The sequence below is a fragment of the Tinamus guttatus genome, unplaced genomic scaffold (genome assembly GCF_059628265.1).
Source record: "Tinamus guttatus ecotype Peru unplaced genomic scaffold, ASM5962826v1 Tinamus_guttatus_pri_ptg000297l, whole genome shotgun sequence".
NCBI lineage: Eukaryota > Metazoa > Chordata > Aves > Tinamiformes > Tinamidae > Tinamus > Tinamus guttatus.
This window is the reverse complement of record NW_028288831.1, coordinates 493,400-518,194: the sequence shown is the minus strand read 5'-3', so window position 1 is coordinate 518,194 and position 24,795 is coordinate 493,400. Positions and strand designations below refer to the sequence as shown.

General features: G+C 50.9%; 1 protein-coding gene across 1 annotated transcript; it reads right to left on the bottom strand.

Annotated features, from left to right (window-relative positions):
• Positions 1 to 193: 193 nt before the first annotated feature.
• MEGF9 (multiple EGF like domains 9) lies at positions 194 to 23,010 on the bottom strand. Its single transcript, XM_088528004.1, has 6 exons — positions 22,989 to 23,010; positions 16,607 to 16,802; positions 9,219 to 9,358; positions 6,457 to 6,600; positions 5,271 to 5,543; positions 194 to 984 (listed from the first exon to the last, which is right to left on the bottom strand). Exons 1-6 carry the CDS (start codon positions 23,008 to 23,010, stop codon positions 530 to 532), a joined length of 1,230 nt encoding a protein of 409 aa, XP_088384130.1. The 3' UTR covers positions 194 to 529.
• Positions 23,011 to 24,795: the final 1,785 nt, after the last annotated feature.

Below are 24,795 nucleotides of genomic sequence, written 5' to 3'. Positions count from 1 at the left end.
CTACTTCTTCAATTCATATCAGGACCTAATATGAAGTCTTCACAAAATTCTGTTTCCTTAAAATCCACTGTTAATTCACCAATTACTTTTCAAAATAAAGGCTTGAGCCTAGATGACCTCTAGAGGTCCCTTCCAACCTCAACCATTCTGTGATTCTGTGATTCTGTGATGCAGGCATGTGTGTCAGGTTGGCTGGAAGTCAAGTGGCTTCATGGGGTATTGCTTTTTCCACCCCACCACCTCTTCATAAAAAAGGTATTTTAAGATCAGTGTAATTTTGAATCCTTAACAACAGTGAACCCTATGGATCTTTAAGGAGAACAAGAAACTGAATGCACTTCACCACACTACCTGAAATTCAGATGTACTACACGTTTCTTCTGTTCACCTGCAAGCTACAGCATGCCCAGCATAAGAGTATCTGAAGAGCAAAATCCTTTGCTTGGAGCCTTGGCACGGATCCCGATACCCCTTCAACAAGCCCTGCAATTTTTTAAGCCAACTTTGGAACATCTGGATTGCTTCTTCATTAAGCTTTGTAGTTATGCATGGGAGTTGTCAGTGTTAGCTGTCCGTTTGGTGCCACTTCATTCCCATCATCTTCCAACAGGCCTGACACATCAGCGTTGGGGATGCTGTCATGGTAACTGCTAAAACTGATGTTGTCCTCCTTGAGTTCAATGGTCCAAAAAGGAGCGTTGAGTTTTCGGTTTTGATACTCACGGTACATGTAGACTGCTCCCACAAAGCCCATTAGTAGGACAACAACTATGATAATAACTGTCAAAATAATTATGTTAAACTGAGTCCATGAAACATCTGCAAAAGCAGAAGTACTATTGTCAGAGGAACTTACAGGAAGGATAGTCTGTAGAGTTGTTGGGGACAACGTACTGTTTACCACTACAGTTGAAAATGATGTTGCCCTGCTGACGTTCGGAGCAGATGTGATAAACTCTGTTGTTCCCGGGCCAGGCGTGACTTCTGCAAAACAAACAAACAGACAACATTATCAGGGAAAAACAGTGAGCTAGAACAGAACACAGAAATATGAGACTTGGTGCTTATATCTCAGTTGTTATGGCAATTAAGCCTACACTGTTGAAGGCAGATTTTTCTGAAAATAACTTTAAAAAATAGTTAGCTTTTTTTCTCTTTTTTTTTTTTTCCTTCTTCTCTTTTCTTCCCCCCAGGCTAAGTGCTTGCTGACTGCAGGGCTCCTATGAAAACCTAGTGAAGGAGAGATAAGGGAATTGTCCAAAATCTGGAGGTGGATGGACAGGCGCACTAGCCAAGGTTCAGAGATGGATACAGGAGCTCACAACAAATGCTAGTCACTCAGTCCAGCTTCTATTCAGCACATGAAAACTGGGCTCCACAGGCTCAGCAAGAGTTTGGATTTTGGGTCTAATGAAGCCAGGGCTTCGCTCGCTGTCTACATGTCTACGTGGGCTGCAGCCCATGCAACACCTCCAGACATGGGACTGCAGCCACAACACAGGGTTGTTTCCGTCTTACCTGTACAAGAAGGTCAAAAGCCAAGTTACAAACAATTAACCGTTAGCATTCTGCCACCAGTGTTTATTATTAGCTTTCACTATTCACACTGCTGTAGCATGAAGGGCAAAATAATCTCTGTTCTGCTTTCAAATGAAGTCACGCATGAAAGGCCCCAAGTCTACACAACCAGAGGCAGAAGGCAGCTGAATCACGGCAAAAAAACACCATGGTGGTTGTTCGCATGGAACATTTGAGAAGGGCAGAAGCTGGACTGGCTCCTGTTTTGGTTTCAGCAGATGCCACCCGTCTGCACACAGGGATGAGAACATTGGAGTTGCCAGACTGCAGCACCAGCTCCTCCTCCTCCTCCTGCAACCTGGTCCCCACCGCAGTATAGCCAAGAACCTCCCTGCCTGCCCACAGACACAGGTAACTCCCTTCTCAGACCTAGGAGACAGCGACTAGTTAACCCATGGGATCCCAGATGCTTCCAAAGCACCTCTATAGGATTTTGTCAGTACACAATGACTAACCCTTCCTCAAACTTACCGAGCTCGAGGCCTCAAAAAACTGAATATTTTCAAACATGCACTTAAAATACAGCTTTTCCTTTACAGAAATAACCAGATCTATTTTAGATTTTTGATTACCGCAGCAGGAACCCTCTGGAAGTTGAATCCACAATCGACCACTGTGTACTCGATACCCCATATTCCACACAACTCCCAATACCACCTTTCCTACTCTCCTGCATTTCCTGTTCTGCTATCAGAAATGCACCTTCATTTTAGACCCCCTTACAGCTGTAGCAATTACAGCTGATGGTGTCAACTGATCCAGCTCTCCTGGAGAGAACAATTAGGATCAAAGAAAAGAGTCACTTCTGGAGGACTTGTTTTGCAGAGCTGCATCTCCAGTGGCAACAGGCGCTGAGAACACCCCTAGGTCCTCACAGGGAACCCACACAGGTTAGTTTTGGGTTCCCAGCTCAGGCAATGGAGACAGCAGCTCCTCTGGAGGAGGCCTCAAACACCCGATTAAGGCTCCTGCTCCAAGTCCCTCCCTGGAGCAACTTCTCTCTTCTCCGCATAGCCTGAACTAGGCTGATAAGGATGCTCGGGATGCTGAGTGCCAGAAGGCATTTCTCTGTGGGATAACAGGCAGAATTTAACAGTATGAAGCAGTGTGACAGGAGCAAAAGTTTCCTGGATATCACACTTGGAGAAGGGCATGAGGAATTCAGTCATCCTTTCCAAATTCCTTCATCAGTGCTGAATTTCTGGCAAACTCTACCAGTAGCTATAATTAGAAAAAAAATAGAACAGACACAATGCCTGATTCACCAGCAAGGAAACAGGACTGTTCTGGGCTTTATTATGAGTCAGCACCAGCGAAGCTCTGGCAAAGGGAACATGGGTTAAAACATTTCCTGGAATGGAGCATAGTGTCACGGGGAGGCAGTGACGCATCCCGCCTGCAGCCCATCGCTTTTGTGCCGTGATATAATGATGCCTATTGCTACTCACCAGGGCCCTGCCAGCCCTCCAGATGTCCCAGAACAGCTCCTTGAGTGCGGCAGCTGCTCCCTCAATGGCTGCTTTGGCAGCATCTCCAGCTGCTTGATTAAATCCGAGTTCCTGTATCGCTTCTTCTATCTCATGTGATGAATGAGCACTGGTGGGAGCCAGGCTCCCTCCCTGCGGGGTGGCACCGTGCCAGCCTGCACCACCACGTCCATCTCCGCTAGGCCTCAGCAGTGAGGTGGGAATAACATCCAGCCAGGGTCAGAAACACTGACTGGGCCCATCCTGCAGCTCTGCTGAGCATTGTGCCAACCAGCTCTGGAAGCATCAAAATCTCAGGCAGCTTTATCCGACAGTCCTGTGGATAGCTGAGCCTAGATTTAACTTTGCCTGGGCTATAAAACATGACTAAAACTGGAGTTTGGAACCCTGACCTTTCCATGGGCAGGGCTTCTAATGATCTCACTCTAGAAGCCGCTTTAGGCTACTCATATGCACTACTGTTTTATGACAATCTTAACCTAAAATGAATATACAGTACATCAGCATCTGACTTTTTAGACAAACCACGTCTAAGAAACTGGAAAGAAACCATGAGCCTTTCTTTCTATTTACCTAATAAGAAGAAAAAGCAGGTGTCAAGGAAAAAAGAACTCTAGATAAGCACAGGGTCCGGTCCGTATGAAGGAGGAGAGAGTCTTTTCCCATATCAGGAAGTGGCTACAACAACATCCTTAAAATAAAACAAGTGAAAACTTGTTTCACACAGGTTGCGCATATGGATTTTAACGGAGCCAGGTCATATTGTTCTTTGCTCAAAGACAAGGCTGAAGAAGAGGGTAATGGATAAGCCCTAGTAAAAATGCCACTTCCAGCCCTGTAGCTGTAAAGTTACAGCTAATGAGCATTCAGCTTTTTGTGTATTGACCATCTTCCTGCACAGAGAAGGGCTCTGTGATTGCGCCTTTGGAGAGCAGGATAGGAGTGAAAATCACATTAGCTCCTAATGGAAGATCAGAATGAAATCTCTGCTGGTGACAAGGATGAATTTGGGCCCAATTTTCCCTCACTTCTGCATTCTCTAACCTAATACCCAGCAATGCCCACAATGTTCCTGTGCACGGAGCTGGAGATCCACCCTGTGGAACAGGTTCCTGCTAACCATGGAAGTGACCCTATAAGACCCGTTTTCTATTTTCTCCCATTTCATTATGAGTCACCCTGCTGTACATTGGATGCCCTATACATCAGAGGTAGCTTGCACCTGAGAACCCAACACGCCGTGTATCAGGTGTGACTTGAGGACTGATGAGCGGCTCCCAGAGCAGGTGCTGACCTGCTGCACTTGCATCTCACCTCTCTGAGCCTTGGCTTCCCCATTTAGAAAGCAAAACTGAAACTACCTGAGCTTGTTCCTACTCGTTGGTTATTGCTTGCACAGTGTCAGAAAGACATACCTTATTAAAAACATCCTTTCTAGGGACCTAGACAGTGCTATTGAATGGACTCGTCACTAAGTACAATTCACTGGGGAGAGACCAGTGAGACCAGACAGACCAAATATTTCAAGCAACAGAAATCTATTTTTAAATTTATAGCAAATACTTTTTTGTTTTTCAGCTCATTCCCCAGAGCTGGCTGCCACAGTTTGGAAAAAAGCGTAGTTACCGAGCTGGCTCTCTCGATCACAGATTTCAAGGCACCAACATATCATTAGGGTCTGGTTTTGCTTCCTGCACCACAGGCCAAACAAACAGAAAACCTCTATGTGCCAGTGTGAAAAAGTTCTTCAAAAGAAAGGACGTATTTCGGGTATTTTCCCATGTCAAGACAGTGAAGATCTCTTCACAGTGCACTGTCCTGACCTGTATAAGAACCTGCCTGTCAAGAGGGATTCGCCAAGGGCAAACAGCATGTTGGAAATATTGCTGCTGCTCACTTCAATGTAGGCCATGCTCAGCTTCTCGTAACAGAAGACAAAGCTTTACAAGTAGAAGAAATTGCCTAGGGGAAGTCTTTCCTGAGCACCATATTGAACTGGCGCTTTCCAAGGACTAAGGCTCTCTCTTTACCTTGGCAGACTTTAAAGCTGCTTCCCCTTCAGCTGCAAAATACAATTCCCCATATTCCTCCCCCAGCCCCCAGGCAGCTCGTGCCCATCTGATCCACACAGCAAGCCACCAGGCTGCTTGGGATGATCTTGAAGGTCTTTTCCAACCACAGGGATTCTCTGGAGAGCATCGTTACCGTTCTTGGTGCAGTTGGTGCCCGCGGGGTCCCTGCTGTAGCCCTCCTGGCACTGGTCGCAGTGGAAGCCGGCGGTGTGGTACAGGCAGCCGATGCACTCGCCGCTGTCGGGCTCGCACACGCGGGGCGTCCGCGCCGGGTCCACGTTCCCGTTGCAGCTGCATCTCACGCAGATGCTGTCCGAGTTGTAGTAGCCGTCGTCGCACCGGTTGCAGTTGGGGCCCGTGTACCCAGCTTTGCATTTGTCACATGTCGGGGCAGCGTCACCGGCTCCTAAACAGCACAGGAAACACAACTGGCACCACTCACATCCCCTCGCAATTAAAAAAAAAAAAAAAGCTGCAGGACTTGCTCTGTGACCATGAGTCAGTATGACAAAATCAGCCGCCACGGGGTATTAATTAAGCTAGGAGATTAATCTGAAAATATAGATCTTTAGACAGCAGTATTTACCATTTCTGGGGAAAAAGAAAAGATTTGGCAGTTTCTAATTCCTAGTACCAGCATCACAGAGCACGCTTAGCACGTTGCTATGCAAACGGATTATTACTGCAGAACATTTGTATCTCAAACAGCCAATTTTTGGCAAACAGCTGCCCCAAGACCAAGGATGTCAGAAACCTACAAAAACTTTACGGACTACATGAAGCCAGAGGATGCTCAATTGCAAAACTGATTGGGAGGTTATTTATATATATATATAAAAAAACCCACTTCCATATATTTATTCCAGATATAATTTCTCTTCTTGGTAATACCAAAGCACAGCTGGAGGAAGGGTTGGATCCCTGTTGGAGTCCCATGCAGATGTTCAGAGGCCTCACAGAGGCACAAAAGGCTCCGTGTGTGGAGCTGTTGGGCATCTCCTGAATCTCCTCATTGCTGCCAGTGCAGCAAAACTTTTGCAGAAGTGACAGATCTGCCTCAGCAAGGGGCAATGGCCTTTGGGGAGGCCCTCGTGCTGCTCCCCGCTGCAGCAGCACCAGTACAGCACTACGGAAGCACTGCACGCTCCTCGTGGCACGCGCTGCTTCCAGCAACATGCTCCAGTGCCCACGAAAAGCAGATTCACGGGCTGTGGATGGACTCACTAGGATGAGCCACCCTGGAGAGAACGTACTTTTGAAACGCATTGAAAGGAGCTACTTTAATTAGGGCAAGAGCTGAAGCAAACCGAGAGCCTTACTTATGTGGCAGGTGCCGGTGGAGGCCACGGTGGAGCAGGGGCAGCGGCGGCAGGCCGGGCCGGGCCGCGCGCTGCGGTAGAAGCCCTCCTTGCAGCGCTCGCAGTGCTCTCCCTCCGTGTTGTCCTGACAGTCCAGGCAGGCGCCTAGGGAAGAGCACAGGGACACAGAGCACACGGACACGGAGCACAGGGACACGGAGCACACGGACACGGAGCACACGGACACGGAGCACAGGGATCCACTGGGCGGCAGTAACTGGAGCAGAACATTTGGAGCAGGAACACACCTGCAGCGCTCTCAATTAGCAGAGCGCACTGGTGATCTTGGAAGCCCCCTGGCTAAGACACGATGCTGGCAGCAGTCCTGGCCTCTTATGACCTTCTGCTGGTTGCCCCAACACCACCTCCCCATGCACATGTAATGTGGAAAAGCAGGTAGCCCCAGCAGCAACACGCACAGCCCCTCGCTTTACAGGCCAGCACAAGCAAACACTTTTTATCGGCATTAAGCTGTGCTCAAATAAAAGGGTTCAAGTTTTCGTGCTGGTGAAAGGGGATCCTGATCGCTTCAAGCGCAGGTTGACATCGGAGCCCCGGTTTCTCCTCTGCATCCGTCCCCACAGTGCAGCGCACGCTGCTCAAGTGGCAGTCCCTGCACCGCTGCATGGAGCCTTCGCACCCTGTGGAGCTGCAGCTCTGAACCCTGCACCCGAGCAAGGCTGGAGCACACTCAAAATGAGGAGAAAACAGAGCTGCTTCCTTCAAACAGCACAGGCTGGGGAACAGCTTATAACCACCCAGCACGCAAGCGGTGGAAACGCTCTGCATCCCTTTTTGTGGGCAGACCTGGCCGTCACAGGGAGGTCAATGTCACTGTGCTGCTCCCTCCCGCAGCGCAGGGCTCCAGCCCCGCAGTGCCCGCGGACGAGCGCTGCCCTTCCCGGAGAAGCGGAGGGGAAGGGGGCTCCCCGCGAGCCACGTCCCCTTCCCAGGGAAGCCCCTGAATCACAAAACCGACGGGCTGTGTCTTAGCAGCGGCTGCGTCCTAATGGCTCTCTAAATTGCTTTTTGATATTATTGTGAGCCAAGAAAGAAAAACCTCCACCGGCTGCTGCCCAAGGCTCATCCATCACGAGGAACATCCCGTAATTCAGCTGCCTCTTCGCCGAGGTGGCCATGACCTGGGGGAAGCTTACTTGATTAAACCCCGAGTACAAGGCTCTGAGAAGGCAACAGCAGCCCCCTTGTAACAAACCAAGGTGGTAATGAGCAGCTTATTGACTGTCCAAGCCCGGAGAGGAGAAGCACAGAGCTGGGCCGGCAGTGCTACAGCGCGTGGGAAAGTCTCCTACCAATATCAGCCACACGTATGAAATCCTGAGCTGGGTTAATGCAGAGGATGTTAAATAAACCCAGCAGGTTTCCTCCTTCGTGCAGGGAGCATCCAGCACAGCGCAGAGCTCCCACTCGGCTTTCTGGTGAGCCCTGCACCTCCTCGGTGCCCACGGAGGAGGGAAAACCCTGGCAGCAGCAGGAAAAATGATCCCAACTGCCCCATTTCCAGCCCAGTCATTTTAACCGTTCCTCCTGGACAGATGGACGGCCGAGGGAGACGGTCACGAAGCCGCCAGAGGGAGCCCCGAGTACAGTATTAAATGCAAAGGAAACCTGGAAAATTTGACAAAGGCGGCACCGACCTGGGGAGGTCGCGCACAGCGCGGGCTCCAGCTCGGGCAAGAGCCCCGGGCTGCTCTTTAGGCATCAGTTCTGATTGTTACTGACTCTTTCCTCTGGATTTTTTTTTCTTTTTTCTCCCCCCACTTTCTCTGGTAGCAACAGAACAGATGGAGGAAAAGGGTGGAGGAAGAAAATATAATAATAAAAAAGAGATTTTTTCTCAAATCAACAATAGGTCATTAACCGGAAAGGGATTTGGCGGATGGTCGCAGCAGAAGGGCTGCCTGAACAGCCCCATTGCGGAGGCAAGGTCTTGGCTGGTATTTTATCAGGAGAGGGAGGAAGATTGAGGGAGACGAGGGAAGAGCAGATTATCTTCTACCTTCACAAAAACCCACACACTCAGCTCCAAACCAACCGAACAGTTGCTGTGCACACAGCTTCAGGCACAAGCTCCTCTCCCTTGGCAGCAGTGGGAAGGAATCACCTACACCAAGTTCAGCACAAGAATAAATGCCATAATCCATCCTCGAGGAGAGCAGTTCTGCTGCCTGCCCAGATGTGCCCCGAAATGTGCCCCGATCTGGGCACCACTGGGGCATTTGCCGGGCAAAAAGCCCTGGCTGCGGCGCCCGTGCTGCAAGCGCGCACGCTAGCGCAGAGCTCGCCCAGAAATAGCATGTGCCATCAGCTCCGCCTCTCCTCCAGGCATGGAAACAGCCTGAGAGATACTTGAAATTATTACTTCTTTCTAAGCTGCTGGAGAAAATCGTAGAGAATTGCGTTTCACCCGCTACGCTTGCGGAATGTGAGTTTTCAAGCGAGAGTTTCGCTGCTACGCGGGGATGGGTCAGGCAGCCCCCAGTGTCGCTCCTCGGGGGTTTCTCCAATCCATGGGGAGGGAAAAGGAATTCTACTCTCTACCCGCAAGCAAACAGAGCAGAGGCCCTTCCACATCCCTCCCTTGACGCCGGCACAAGCAAAAACCCGCTGAGGAACCCTTCAAGGCAGCAAATGGTGCAAACTTATAAGCAGCAGGTGACAGTGCTGAGGTCCTGGCACGGTCCCAAGGCGGGGGCTGTTACCTGTCACCGCGTGGCAGCTCCGGGAGCGGTTGTTGCACTCGCAGGGCTCGCAGGTGCTGGCGTTGAACCCGTAGTACCCGTCGGCGCAGCGGTCGCACTTGGGGCCCGTCACGCCGGCTTTGCACTGGCACTTCCCATCCCTGCACAGGGACGAGACACAGGGTGAAACGGGGCATCCAGAGCAAACGCTGCCGCCGCCGCTCCCCGCGGAGCCGTTTGCTGGGAAGCGCCCGGGTAGCGACTCCCCAAAAGCCACCGGCACCCACGGGGACTGAGACGCTGCCCGTTAAGCACCAGCTGCCCTCTCAGCATCCCTAAGTTGGGGCTTATGACCCTATTGCTTTCCTAAGGAGCTTTAAACACCAGCAGTATTTATGCCTGATTCTCCAGGAAATCACAGGGATGGATAAAACACTCTTTTCCATCCACTCTACAGCACTTCCCTAGCAAAGGTCCCCCTGGCACGACCAACCAGCCAGGGGAGACATAGAAAGACAGGCAGAGTAAAGCCACCACCCCAGCCTAACCCCACGCACCTTTTAAATCCACTGTTTTATATCTATTTGTTAATTTATATATGTATGTGTGTGTATATATACGTACACTTGCACACATACACATTATATATATGTATATATACACGTATATACATACATACATATATATATATATATATATATCAGTGTTTGGTGCATGAGCACGATGCATCGTTCCATGCTGCTCCTCCCAGGAGAGCAGGCAGCTCCCCTGCACTTCCCAAAGCCCCTAGCAAAATCTGCTGATTAAAACTAACAGAGGCTGAGGCTCCAAATGGCTCCACGCACAGTTTGTGTGTTGGCTTTAATTAATATGCAGTAGTTTGCCACGACTGGGGAAGCGATCGCTGCTGTTAAAAATTAGCATAATTTAGTATTTCTGTCGTTCGCCAGAGAAAGAGGAAACACTCCAAGGCACACCAGCACACACAACCCAGCCCAAGAGGCTACACAATTAAATGTGTTCAGAAGAACTTCAGGCATATTTTAAGGACTGATTGCAGGAATGAGAAAGAAATATGATGTTTCATTGCTCTCCAGACCTTTATCAGGCACTGCAGCAGGCAGACACAGAATTTAAAGGGATGCTGTTAAGCGGCTCAACATGCTTGAGTCAAAAAAGCTTTTCACAAGACCTAACATTAATCAAAATGCTGTCACAGTATTTAAAGCTAGAGCAAGCAAAAGTCATTTTTGGTTTGATCCTGACTACCACGGGCCACAGAAAGATGGAGGAAGGGACAGATATTCCTGTAAGCAGGAGATGGGCAGAGCTAAGAAAGGCTAAACAACAAATCCCACTGTATTTGGAGATGCTGCTCTTAGGGAGAGAGGGTATTTCCTGAGTGCGAACTTGGGGCACTATAAATAAAGCTCAGGTGAGGATTGCAATTCTACTTGCAGTTAATATTCAGAGAGAGAGGCTTATTTCCCCAGTGACTCTGCTTCAAGGCAGCATTTTAGGGCAGCATCCCTTGATTTTACTTGTTAGCTTAAAAATAACAGGAAAGAAAGCTATTAAAAAAAAAAAAAAAGGAATGGTTTTGGAAAGTTTGGCTTTAATGCCTCTCAAGCAGACCTTTTCTCAACATGTTACATATGGCACTGGGCCAAGTTCTGCATGTGCAAGAATTAAATCACTCAGCAAATATAAAGCTTTGCCTGTGGTCACTGTTTCTATAGAATAAAGCCCCCTTACAACATCCCTTTTCATAGCTCCAGCCCAGTAAAGACTGTCAGACACTTTTTGAAGCAAAGGTCAATGATATAAATGTGTGGAAACCACACACACAAAAAAAAGTCCCGTTAACAGACCGATTGTGCCCATAAAAATCCAGAAACTTGAAAGAAAAGACCCACAGTTTCATACTTGCGCAGCAAGAACTGAAGTGCATTTTGAGCATAAGCCAGGAATTTCATTTTGGGGGGAGGTGGGGAGAAGGGAGGAGGGAAACATTTTGATGCAGCAACCTCAATTGCTCAGCTCCATTTCTGATGGTCGTTAACTCCTCCGGAGCCAGGCGAGTTTTAGCTCTCGCGTTAGGAAGCGACGGAGCGATGTGCTGGGACACAAACAAGCTTCCGCTAACAGGAGTCTGCTGCCAGTCTCAGGTTCTATTCCATTTTATGAATACACTTACTTTTAAGACCGTGTAGGTAGCGTAGAGCACCATCACATCATCCAGCAACTTTATATACGTTTCCTAACTATTAAGGAAACCAACATGGAGAAAGGTCCTGGCAGAAGGACCAGGCAGCAACGAAGACCACGTGTGATGCTGGGATCCAGCGCTCAGATTCATCCAAACCCATGGGCAGGGAGGGCTGCAGGCCGGTTAGGACCCCAAAAGAGCTCAGGAATCCCCTTGCCTGGTGGGTCTTTGCCCTTGAAGACACTTTCTCACTGCCTCCAACCAGCACCTACTGTCAGGCAGAACAGGCACCGCCGGGGGCTGCGGATAAAGCACTTGTGGGGAGCACCCCCTGCTCCACATGAGGTGGGTAAAAGCCAACCTGCTTTCACTTCCACTCCCTGCAGCCACCTTTCATTCCACCAAAGGGGAAGTGGCCATAGGATGCAGGAAATCCCACGATTCTCAAAGCAATTCATGTCCTGAATGGCTGCAAAACGCTTCCCGCAGTGGGATTTTCCAGGGGAGGGCAGATTTGCAGCTACAAAAGTTGAGAGGAGACAGCCAAGAAACCCCCTCGGTGGAGGACCGCAGTGCCCTTTAACAACCCGACTTGCAAATCCCACGTGAAGACCAGGTGGCACCTCCACAACTCTGCCTCAACCCCGGCCTGGAGCATCATGTGGATAACTTTCCTGCAAGTCTGATGGGCAGGAAAGAAAACACCAATGCAGCAGGCTCTGCCTGGCAACTCAGCAGCACCCAGCAGCGGAGAAACCACAGGCTTCAATGCAAAAAAAAAAAAAAAAAAAAAAAAAAGGCATTAAAATATCCATCTGGCTGAGCTGGAGCACAACGTGCAGCTGCATCCGTGCAGCAACACGACAGATCTCCCGTCCTCCTCTGCAGAAACATCCTTCAGCTTGAGGGGACACGATGGACAAGATGGATGGGAAGGACAACCACAGCCTTACGGCTGTTCGGAGACACGCTGTGCCTGGTATAACGGTGTAACAGAAAACCTCGAGTGAGCTCCAGTGGCTTGTTTTCTTTTCTTTCTCTTTTTTTTCTTCCAAGGAGGAAAGAAGGGAGAAATTAAGTTTGTAGTGTTTTCGCAGCTGCCAGGAGAACATGGATGCTCAGCTGCCATCAACGGGACAAGGGCTCCCATCAAACCAGGGCTGGCCCAAACGTACAGCACGAGGCTTCTCCCAGCCACTTTTCGTACAAGATCAGCTAGAATTTGTGCAAAGAAAAGGAGGGATACGCAGATTTGGGATTTGGATTCATCAGAGCAGGGCCTGGAGGTGTTCCTGTAACACGTACAATTAACAGCAACGACGGCACCCGCATGAATGAGACGAACCGCCGTGCTGAGCCCCGAACATCTGTAAAACAACCCGCATGAAAAGGCTTTGTCACACTTTGATGGGATAAGACAAAAGGATGCTGCAAAAGCCGAGGAGGATTTTAAAGACATGCCTCTAAAAACGGTACATCTTTTTCTAGAGAGCAAGGCTCCTTTGGTATGGATTTCCTCTGATGCCTGGCAGGACGCAGGAGCTGCAGGAAAGCGGCTCTCGGGTGTTTTCTGGCCTGGCTTTGTGGTCTCGCTCCCCCTCAAGCTGCCAGAAGCCAAAGCGCTTTCTAAGAAGCGTTAATTTAGCAGCCCCGGGCGGTGGGAGAAGCCCGAGGGCCGCGGCCCCGGCGAGAGCAGCTTGCGCGGAGGGCAGAAGAAGCCGGGCTTTATTGCGGCAAACATTGGGCCATTGTGCGGGACATTCCTGGCTTTGTGTGCCGGGGGACACGCTCTGCTCCGAGGGCAGCCCTCGACGGAGCCGGGGCACCTCGCGGCTCCCAGGGGCCATTCTGCAAATGTCAAAAGGCCACATGTCTGGGCAGCGCGGGCGCCCCCGCGGTCCTGTCCGCCCTGCCTCGCTGCTGCGTCCCCGTCCCGGGGCATCCCGGGGGGAACGGCGAGACAGGACAGCTAAATGCAAATGCATGAGAGCTAAAAAAGTCACCCCAGAAAATTCTTTAGAGGTCTAGTGGTGTTGCAGTGGAGCAACCGGTTTCATAGCCATAGAGACAATACAGTCCCGCTGAAGCTTGTTGGAGAAAAAAATAAAGTAAATCAGCAAAATAACAGGACTTCCGAGAAGCCACAGTTATGGGAGGGGAGATAACTCCCTCCTGGCACTGCCACTGCTCCCCGCGGGCCAGCGGGCACCACGGCAGGCAGGTGCAGCACTGAGCTGCTGCGGGGGAGATGCGATGAGCTAATGGTCTGGAAAGGAGAGGAGAAAACGGAAGGGATTTTTAGCTAATTAAGGCATGCAGAGAAATAGGGTCCAACAGGGTATTCGGCTGCTTTTGTGACATGCACATATAACAACATCTGCCACTCAAACATGCTGTCCCCTGCACAGCGACACAGCCAAGGCATTGCTTGGAGGCAAGGAGCCACCACTTGTGCTCAAGCGATCTGTAAAAACGAGCAGAGCCTTTTTAAATAAGGGTGAAGAAGCAGCTTTTTCTTTTAAGGAGTCCCTGGGGAGCTGGGCAGCCCAGGCTCAGATCAGGGTGATCTAGAGCAGAGTGGGGGACTTAGTGACCTCCAAATGTCCCTTTAATTGGGCAGGAGAGCGCAAGCAGATTACTTCAATGTAAGGGACACGCTTGAAGAGCATCTTCTTTGGGCAGAAGGATGCTGGAGCTGTCCGTGTGACAGGAAGAGGCTCAGGGCTAACGCACATCCCAGCTGCATCCCTCCACTCCCGCCCCGGCACTGCACCAGGTGGAGAGCTCGAGCCGAGGAACCTGCTCGCAAACCCCCAAAAAATAAATAAATAAAATGGAAAAATTAAAAAAAAAAACAGCTTGCCAGCTGCAGCCTGCGCGCCCAGCGCATGAGTCACCGCCCGCACGTGACCTTGGCCCAGTCGCTCCGTACCTCGCTGCTCTCCTCCCCTCCGCTCCGGCCACGGCGCATCCAGCCCGGCCATCCCGGCACAGCTCCGCGCTGGGCTGCGCGCGGCTCTCCGGGCGGCCCGGGGAGCCCCGAGCCCGGCCCGCCGCTCCAAAACCGCCCTGCGGCCTCGGAACGCGCTGATCCCGCGCCCGGCTGCGGCCTCGCGGCTCGGCGTCCGCCGCGAGCCGCCCGGCACAGCCCGTTCCCAAAACGGCCAAATCCTCCGCTGCGCCCGGGGGGACGCCACGCCGATCTCCCCGGATAGTCAAATAATAATAATAAAGAGAAAAAAAAACGCAAAAAGAGACCTTTGATTAGTGGCTGCACAGCCCATTCACAGTGACAGCATGTCAGGTCAATGTGCACTCCAAGAATCAACTCCCTGCCTCAGGATAGGGTTTTTTTTAACCTCCCTCCCCACTCCCCCCACCCCCTTTTTTTTTTTTTGAATTTGTTTTCCAAGTTTTTATTTGACCGACTGCATTCGTAGGGCTAATACCCAGCAGATTTGGCTGCACGGAGGCAGAGTTTGCTTAGAAATAACACTAATATCCATCTGACGGGGGTGCTTCGGAAAGCGGCGCATCCAAAGGGCTGCGCACGCCGGCTGCACCGCCAGCTCCGTCTCGCAAAGAGCTGCTGTCCAAACTGGGCCGAGGCCAAAATCATGCTACTGTTTTACTCAGACTCTTCTGAATAGCACTTTTTTTCCACCTCCCCCCTCCAGCCAGTGTACAGGAATTAAATAGTGCAAGCAAATGTTTGGTTGGTGCTTGAAAAAAAGAAAAATAAAATAAAAGAAGAAAAATACAGCTGAAGGTATTTTTAATGTAAGCAAAGCAGGGATTGTTTGCTGGCGTCAGGCAGCGCTCACATGCCCGGGCCCGGCGGGGGTTCACGGCGCTGGGTGCTGCGGCGCGCGAGGCGAGCCGCATTCCTCGCCCGCAACATCATCGCGTGGTGCCCTCGGCGCTGCCGCGTTCCCTCCGCGCCTGCCCTATTCGGGCCACCAGGCCCTGCCCCGGGCAGCCCGCTACGCATTCGCTTCACTCTAGATTTTTTTTTTTTTTTTCGTTTAACTCACTTGAAAAAATAAGAAAAATAACTAAAAAGGCTGGGTTTGGTCCAGATCATGCGCTCTGCCCATTCTGGCACAGGTAGCCCAGCCCTGCGGCGACCTGAGGCCACCCAGCTCTGGTGATGCTGGAAGGAGGTGGCCCGTCTGCCTCTCCCCTAGCGATACCAAGGCCCCTGGTTCTGCAGCACAGACAAGTGACCTCCTTTCTCCTCCCCTCCCTGAAATATCTAGATGTCGTTTCAGTCTGTGGCAAAACCCCAGTGAAAAGGAAGCACAGCACCCTGGTACCCACTTTCCTGTTCTATTCTCCTGCCCAAGCTTTCCCCCAAATTTTGCTGTGCTCCCTCACCTAAATACCTGGTAAAACGGTGCTGCTGGAATGGAAAAAGCCAAAGTTGTCCCTTCCCAATTTCAGTGTCTGAGTGCGCATAGGCACGTTGGATGCAATTTAAGCAGGCCATTTCCACGCATTCTTCCTCCTTCACATTGGGGAGCATCTCCCCCTAACTTTCTAAAGACGTTTCTTGGCTCCTTCCACACCATGCAAAGTTTCTCCAGTTCTCTCCATGCACTCAGACCAGGAACATGTTCCTGTGTCAACCCAGGCACAGGCAGTCCCTCTCTCCACCTTCAAAGATAAAACTTGCCCCATCTGCCTTCCTGGCCAATATGCCTTTGGATCAGATCCAACTGAATGCTTCTTTTCTGCCCTACAAATTCTGGCAAATTCTGGTGCTTCCTGATGTATTTTTCTACACCCAAAACACCCAGCAAGGCAGGAGCCCAACGCTTCCGTGAGGCCACTACAATGCTCAGCAAAGGCAAAGCACAAACTGCGCCTGCCTCAATCCAACCCACATCCCTTGAGAAAAATCCCTCTCCTGCCTTGGCCTCCATGTCCCTCCTAAGCTCCAAACCAGGAAGAAATCATGTCCAACAGGGACTAATGGATGCAAAGGCGTTAGCAGAGCGCTCCCGCTTACATCCGAGTAAGAAAAGAGAGTTAACACCCTCCTTTGCCACAGCTACAGATATTTTTATAATCCAGCTCTTGAAAGACAGGAAGGCGACGCTCCATGAATTTTTATCAAGCCGGCTTCCCTCCCCGCTTTCCCTCTTTCTGGCTTTCTTCCCCAGCCGCGCGCGCGTCCCGACGGCCTCACGGTACTCACGTGTCGCAGCCGGGGCCGAGGGCGCCGGCGGCGCTGCAGCCGCAGGCCCGGCAGGCCTCGCCGTCTTCGCCGTCCTCGCTGTGGTAGCCCGGGGCGCAGCGCTCGCAGCGCGGCCCCGCGTAGCCCGGCCGGCACGCGCAGGGCCCCGCCGTGCCGTTGCACTCGCCGCCGCTCGCGCTGCAGTTGCACGGGGAGCCTGCGAAGAGGAAAGCTGAGGTCAAGGGCACAATTTTACAGCAGTGAAAGCAGCAAATAAAATGAGTAAAAAAAAAAGCGGGGGGAGCAGCCAGAGGATTGCACCCCCAGATTTTGTACTTTAAATCTCTCTCCAAAAGAGAGCTAGAAAATTATGGGTTTAACTTCAAGAGTACCAACACGCTCCTCATTGCCAGGAGTTACGAACTAGACCAATAACAACCTGCAATATTAAGGTAAAACCAGCAACAGGTGGCAAAGCTGAAAGACTCATTCCCTCTCTCTCTCCTTTTTACTTTATTTTGCCGTTGTATTTCCTGAGGGGCATGATGAAGCTGCCCAGGTCTAAACCCCCCGCGCACGCCGTTTCCGTAACGCTCACGGAGCCAAGCGCACGGGGAGCGAGTGCGGCCCAGCCACGGGCGCCTGACGTGCGTTTCGGCCTCGCTTGCTTCCTCGCAAAATGCTTGGTGCCTCAATAATTTAAACTATTTTCATGCCAAGGGTGAATTATAAACAAGGGTTATTTTCAGAAATAGCACGTAAATCCTCAGGGGCTGCGGGCAACTGCTGTTATATAATATTCACAGGGAAAAGGCACGACGCGGAAAGGGCAAGGGGCCGGGCCCTACCCTGAAAACCTAAGCAAAGCTCAAATAACTTCACAAGGACCCATCGCCAATGCTCCACTTCAGCACTAGCATTTAACGTTACTTAACATCAATATTGCACACTGTGCCCCAGCCCAACAAGAGCTTCTCTGTTCCCGAAAGGACTCAAGCAGATGCCTGGCTTGACGCTCATTTAAAATCAAGTGGCTGAATAAGGATTAATTTATTAACATGTAGAAGTAACCTGCTAAAAGTGGATCTCACTGAAGATCCTAAAGTGCTTTTGGAGGCACAAGGCTGAATCAGGCCTGAATTTTCTTCAATTTAAACCAGCATATAGGACAAACACCTAGAGACTTGCAATTACCCACTCAAGCATCCACTCCACGTAATCACCCAAACTCCCATCTCAATTACCCTCACGGACCCTCATCAATTGGGCGCTCGGGCTCCCGTGAACGCGAGCTCATCAGGGAAGAGCGGCACCTGCTTTGGAAGTTTTTAAAACATGCATGAAAACAAATTGACTCTCATTTGGTGCTTGCACTAGGGAGAGAGGGAGCCATGCCCCCAAATATGTGACACTGCTGGTGCAGAAACAGCAGATTTTAGGGCTAAGCTCAAAAGAAAAACACCCAACTTTCAGAAGACATTATCGTGGCAAGGAAGAAAATAAGAAGTCATAGAGGGCAAACTGCATACCCAGCCCTGCATTCCTTTCGGCCTCTATCAGACAGCCTAAAATGGCCTGTCACAGTCCAGAAGCCTCTGGCCACGGGTTGATCTCAGCAACGTCACTGTCCTTCCCTGGCTTTGCCCCCTGAAATGCCTTGAAGTTGCTCAAAAGGCAGAGTTGGGGAGGGCTCGGTAGCCCAGCGCCACGTCACCCGCCCCAGGCAGCCCGGGGCGAGCCAGGAACGCCGCCAGCATCCACGGAAACGCGGGCGAGGCGGGACACGCGCCGCCCGCCGCACCGCGCCGCCTCAGCGCCTTGACGTGCTGACGTACCAGACTGCAGGGCCCAGGCCGGGCTGCGAAAACACCTTGCGGTCCCCAAGGCAGAGCTGGGCCGCAGGAGGCGAGACTCATCACAGGGAGACCAGGAAAGCAGCAAGGGAACATCCAGCCTGGACACCGGGAATATGGCAAAGAGCAGCAGAGAAGAAGCTTCGGGAACGCGATCCTGGCTTCTAGCCAGGACTCGACTGTTCCGAGTCTTCACTCCATTTTGTCAAGCCACAGTTTTGCTTTTCAAGTCAACCTTCAAAACCACCTTGCTAGGAGGCTTTCTAAACCTGGAAGAGTGAACAAGGGTGGAAGAGCCCAGGGTATCCAGTGCCTGGATGCCAAGAGAGTGGGAGCTCAGGAGCTGCCCCGTCTCAGCTCCAAGGTGTCGCGTTTAGGTTGGAATCACACCAAGGTGATGCCCTCTGAGGGCTGCGGCACAGCCTGCTGTAGCTGAGGGGTCTGCTCAGCTCCATCCCATTGCGCAAACAAGGGGCCAGCCTCGTCTGGGCTTCCTCGGGATAAAAACCACCACCTTTTCTCAGGAAGGTGCAACAACAGGGGTGCTGCTTGGCTTTCCTTGGGATAGACAAAGTCAGATGTCCCTCGGTCCCCCTGCACGTGGCTCAGCGGGCAGCCCAAGTGCCACAGCAGTTGGTTCTTAATCACCACACACTTGGGCTTACACCAACATAGTCTCTCTTCACACCAGTGTCAAACTTTAAATCAGTGCTAATGCAAGTTGATGTTCAAGGTGCACGGAAAGGATGGAGCATTTGCTGCATTGCAACAGCTCCATTTCAGTGCTCGGTCACTGCACTTTCTCTGCACTTCGAGTTCCAGTCAGACCTCCCCTCCCCTCGCTTCCCTTTCTCATCCCCCTCCAGGCGCAATTTCTGACAACACGTGAATAAAGGGATCAGGCAGCAGGTTTAAAACCCCATTCCCAGCAGTTTCCTTTTCCCTCATAATTAAATTGAGCAACTCGAGCATCAGGGGATGCTCTGCAAGCCAAAAATACGCACGGTTCACAGGAGGACTGGGATAAGTTTGCAGAGGATAGCGAATAGCCACAGCGATGGGGCTGAAACTTCCTGCTCACAGGGTCCCCGAGCAGCCGGTTGTCCCCACCGCGCGTGCACATCCCCCTCGAAACAGAGACGAACACTGCTATTTCCATGGGGGGTTTTTGGTTATCCAGCCCAAGATGCAGCTGTGCTTCAGCGCCGGTCCTCCCCCCTCACCTCCGAACACGCTCTTTTCCTTTCCCTCCTGGAAAACATTTAATCCTCTGGATATGAGTTGCCCGTGTGCTGGCCCTCCCACCAGGGAAGGGGACGCGGGGCAGGACGGTGCTGTCCCAGCACAACGAGAGCAGATGTGAGCCTCCGAAAACCTCCATGGAGGCTAGAAGAGAAGGTCCTGCCTAGCCCAGCATTTCCACACGGACCCGCTGAGCTCCCGCCATCCCCTTCCTCATCCCCGGCACCACCGCTCCCACTCGGGTCTCACTCTGGATTGTGGCAGCTTCAAACCCCAACACAGCCCAGGGCTACCAAACAGAGCAACCTCAAGAGCAGGGGCTGCTTATTCCTAGGAATAGCCATTTTTATTCCTTCTCTTTCCAGGACGAAGGCAATTCTACCCTCAGCCATTCCAGGCTGCCTTTTAACCCTATTCAGCCCAAACAGCTGCTGCATGTTACCCATCAGCTCCATCCCTGGCAGCCCAGGCCACTGGCTTGCACCAAACACAAAGCTAGTTTAGCTTCTTTTCTTTTAGCTGAGCTAGCTGGCATCACCCAACGTCTGCTGGGAGCTCCTGCACGGACCAGGGCTCGCTGATGCTCTGCAACTGCTTAAAGCAGGAGAGGCACCCAGCCAACCCCGGGCCGTCAAACGCATCTCACTGACGCTCAGCACAAAATAATAGCCAGGCCCTTTGCATTACAAAAGCAATTTAACATGCCCAGGCCTGCAATTTGCTTGCACTTGAGCCGGCAGTGCAATGCCCAAGCGGTAGGAAAGGGAGCTCTAAGTACCAAAGAGAGGGGGGAAAAAAAAGCTATATTTAATGTAAGAGTCTTCTGCTATTTTGCACTCGCTTTGTTATTGGCTACATGAAACTCATGGCAGCGCTGAGTAGCCCACTCCACAGCAAGGAGAACATCATCATTCACATTAACGTTAAGAGCTTTACAGGAATCACTTGTGTTGTTCCTTAAAAGGATTGCATGGGCCAACAGGGGAGAGCAGACAAGGATTCTTGGAGCTAACACATTGTTTGTAATGCAGTTAAAAGATTAAACACGTTTGTTCAGGAAAACTAAATCAGATTAAATGTGATTCTTATCACTTGTAAAGAAATACAGAGTCAAGGGCCCAGATCCGTGGGTCACCAGAAGTGCCAGGAGCAGAGCATGGTACATGGTGAGGAGCTGGAGCAGAGGAGATGTCCCATCACAGCAGGGAACGTCCCACAGCAGAGAAACCCAGCAGGTCTCCTGCACCAAAGGAGTCTTAGTATAAAGAAGAACGTGGCCCCAAAGTGTTTATGGCACAAGAAGCTCCAGTGACTTAAAATAGACCACAGAAACGCTCCAGCATTGAAACAGCAACAGTTAGAAATGGAACAGGTCCTGTAAATTAATTCAGAAATAGTTTGCTGGCATTTTACTTTAGTTGGTTATATTTTCCCTGCTGATATTTTCACAAGCATCGTCAATCATATAAATATCCTGCATTTCTATGCAGAAAAGAGAGAGTAATCCCCACCCTTCCAACCACCCAGCGTGTGACTTTGCTAACCAAAGTCTCCGAGTTTAGAGGTAAACAAGATGAAATGCGACGTTGGCAAAAACCCACCAAAACAGCCCGTGGCAGCCCCAGGCTCGCTGCCTCCTGGAAGCGCAAACCTGTTTCCAAACACTCCTTTCCCCTCTTCAGAAATTTAATGGTTTTGTCAGCAAAATTCTTCTGATAGAAGATCAAGACACCTCGCATGGAACGGGGCTGCGGATTTATTAGCATATTTCAATTTTAGTATCTATTCACCACGTCCTAGCAGAGAAAGGGATTTAAAAATTACATGAATAATATGAACTCTAATCATCATTGAAGTCTCTGTGTGCTTAGATCCCTGCGAAAAGTAATTAAAATCACAAACTTTGCTCAGTGCTTTGGGGAGTTGCAGCTAACAAATGACTGTGTTAATTTATACAGCAACTTTAAATGAGCCACAAAGAATAACCTAGAGCTAGAAGGATCCTTTCAAACTCTTGGGTTTGGGCTATACTCTGCTGCTGCTGGAAGAAACAGCAAAAACCATGAGAGTTGGGGGCTAAGTCAAAGAAAAAGAAGGGAATTGTTCAGGGAATTACCGAATTGACTTAACACTGCAGATACACAAATGCATTTAACATCAGTTGTCAGGCTCCTGGCTGCAATAAACTCAGAAAGGGGTCAGCACGTCTTTAGGTAACTGCAAATGAACACGAGTAAGATCTTCTCAGCCAGGAACCTGCCTGCCATCTGTTCCCACCATCCCTGGGGAACCATGGCCAGGGGGACATCTGGGGAGGATGTGCAATAGGTAAGCCTGGGATAAGGGCTTCAGGCTGGGAATTGAAGAGGTATTTCTAAACCAGCTGGAGAATGAAGTGGTAGAACAGCCTTCCCAAAGGATTACAGGAGAAAAAAAGAAACGCAGACAGCTTTAAAAGGAAGGCAGACACTTATAAACAGGATTATGTGATGTGGTTACCTGGGAACATGCAGGAACTGGACACATGACCTCGAGGGATCCCTTCCAGTCTCGTATTCCAAAATAATCAGGATGGGTCCAAATCCCAGACAAAGATAAACATCCCATGCAGCCAAATGCCTAGGGGATTAGCTAGCACAGAGGGGGAACCCCCTTTTACAGCTTTCAGATGCTTCAGAAAAAGGCCTGCTCTTCACCAGGCTGGCTAGTAAGTCCACTGCTGGCACTTGACTTATCTCGGCAAGGAGGAGAATCAGAGTTTAATTCCAATTAGCCCTTCCCGTCCAACTCCAGGCTCCTACCCAGGCTTGCACCGGAGCTAAAACTCGGCCTCCGCAGCCACTTCCAGCTCCAGAAGCACCATGGCAATGCAGGCATCTCCAGAGGACGGGGCCCGCAGGCCAGGATTTTTGCCCGTTAATAGGATTAGACAGGGATGTTAGGCTGTATTCACTCCGGGAGGCCATGGTCTCTGAAGCCCGCAGGCTGGCACCTCTCACGCAGCTAAATTCACCCATATGAAGGTCATGGCAATGTCCCATATGAAGGTCATGGCAATGTCAGCAATTGGAGGAGCAGCTCCTTGAGCCAGGACAGACCTCACCAAATTCCTGGATCACTTGTAAGCCTCATCCTCTTTTAACTAGCCTGGAAAAGCGCAGCAGGAAAGGTCTCCTACATTCACCAGACCTCATGGCCAAGCTGTGTCCCAGAGGATTTGAGGAAGGAAGAGGAGCTCGGTGTTCACGTTCACACCACCTCGGGAGCCCAAAAGCAGCCTGGACACAGAGCTATTGACTCCCACTCACCTGCCATCTTCTCCACACCCATCTCAAAAGAGCAAACTCATTCCCAGCAAAGATATCCCTGGGTGGTTCGGGGGTTCCTGCAGGCACTGAGTACCGAGGATTTCTAACAGCCGGACAAACACCGGAGCTCCGAGTGTGCTGCAGCCCCCAGACCTCCATCACTTCTCATTCCAGTCACTGGAGAGGATTTGCTCCCAGTTATAGATCAGACAGAAACCAGGACCACCGGGCCCTCCCATTTATTGAACCTGCTCTATCCAGGGAGCTGGCAAGGACAAATTAGCCTATCAAGATCCCTCTTGCTTTAATTTTTGCCTGGAAACGGCTGGGACATAAGGTGGGCAAAAATGTCTACCCATTTAGGTTCACATTTCAAGCAGGCCTGTAATGCAGAAGCCAAGCTGCTACAATAACATTAGACTTTTAAACAGAAAGCTAATATGGAAAACTGTGCACCAAAAGGCCGAGAGAACGTGGAACGAGGACATGAGCACAGGGTAAGAGCCATGCACGAGTCAGTTCATCCCTGGTCCACCAGACATACCTGGATTATCGCTGAGCTTCCAAAACGCCCAAGTTTTGGGATGTTTCGGTGCATGCCCGTGTCCGGTCCGCAGCCCTGGGATGTGCTCACGTGTCCTGATTCCCCGGCAGGGAAGACGCGGCGTCACCGTAACTCAGGTCAATAAAATGAACGGGGCATCCCCTCGCCTCGCTGACAAGCCACAAGCTTCCGCGTGTGACACCGTGCCAAGGACACGGCACAGACGGTACGTGAGGTAACGGTCGCATCCCTGTTAAAAACTACTGTGTTGGAGGTAAAGCGAAATTTCCTGTTCCAAATGCACTTGACAACAGGCGCTCGCAGGCGTCGCTGTCAGCGGCGCCGCCTGTCAGATACCCTCAACCTCGGCCGGCAGCCGCCCGGCACGCAGCAGATGCTCAAGCAGGAAACAACAGCCCTCCTCTCCCCAAAATAAGTGGCCGCAGATGTGTCTCCTGAGCAAGTCACCTCTGCAGCATCAGCACCGACACCTTCTGCAGAGCCCCAAGGTCAGGGAGCAGCAACCTCCCAGGTTGGCAGGTTTAAGCCCCCCTCCAAATCCCCTTTCGTTGTCCCCGCTGCAGGGGGTGAGCCGTCTTCCAGGTGCGCACAGGCACCAAGTCCCAGCGCCACCAAAAAAGGGTCACCAAGAACTGGCTGGAGCAGGGGCGTCTCTGGGACTGCAGCCAGCAGCACCGGCAGGAGCCCGGTGGAGACCGGGACAGATGAACACGAGCAAGCAAAGCAGAAAGAAAAGGATGTACAGAAGCCAAAGGTGCTGCTGCAAGAGCCAGAGGCGGGTGGTACGGCCAGGAGTCCTGGGATTGGGGCAAAAATAGAAGCCAACTCTGTAATAGTCATCTTCAGTTGGTAGAAGAGAAATGCACCAGCCCCGATCTGATCGCTGCTCAAACAAAACTCAGAATTCAGCTCAGTGTTTCTTATCCCCGAGGCCCAGAATCAAAAAAAAATAAAAAAAAAAACCCTGAAAACATTTGCAACTCATGAAGGTCCCACTGATGCGTTCTTATCTACATGACAAAGCTCTATCCTTTAGCCTTCTTCTACCACAAAAATGTTGTAAATAATTTAGGTGACATTGATGGAGGCGCAGCCTGGTGCAAAGCACTCGGACGGTCTCAACTGAACCTCCGGAGGGCTCTGGTTTATTAAAAGCAGCTTAACAAGTGATCGTACATCAGCTGCCCGCTCAGGAAGGAGGGTTTAGCCACCAGCCTCATCCCAACGCAAGGGCAACACACG

Bases quoted from the DNA above. Each gene is read 5' to 3' on its own strand.
- MEGF9 (XM_088528004.1), bottom strand. From the start codon at position 23,010: ATGGGTGTGGAGAAGATGGCAG. The intron at 6,601-9,218 runs GTAACAGCCCCC...GCTCTTCCCTAG, and splicing joins GAGCTGCCACGCGGTGACAG to GCGCCTGCCTGGACTGTCAG. The intron at 5,544-6,456 runs GTAAGGCTCTCG...TGTGCTGTTTAG, and splicing joins CACCGGCACCTGCCACATAA to GAGCCGGTGACGCTGCCCCG.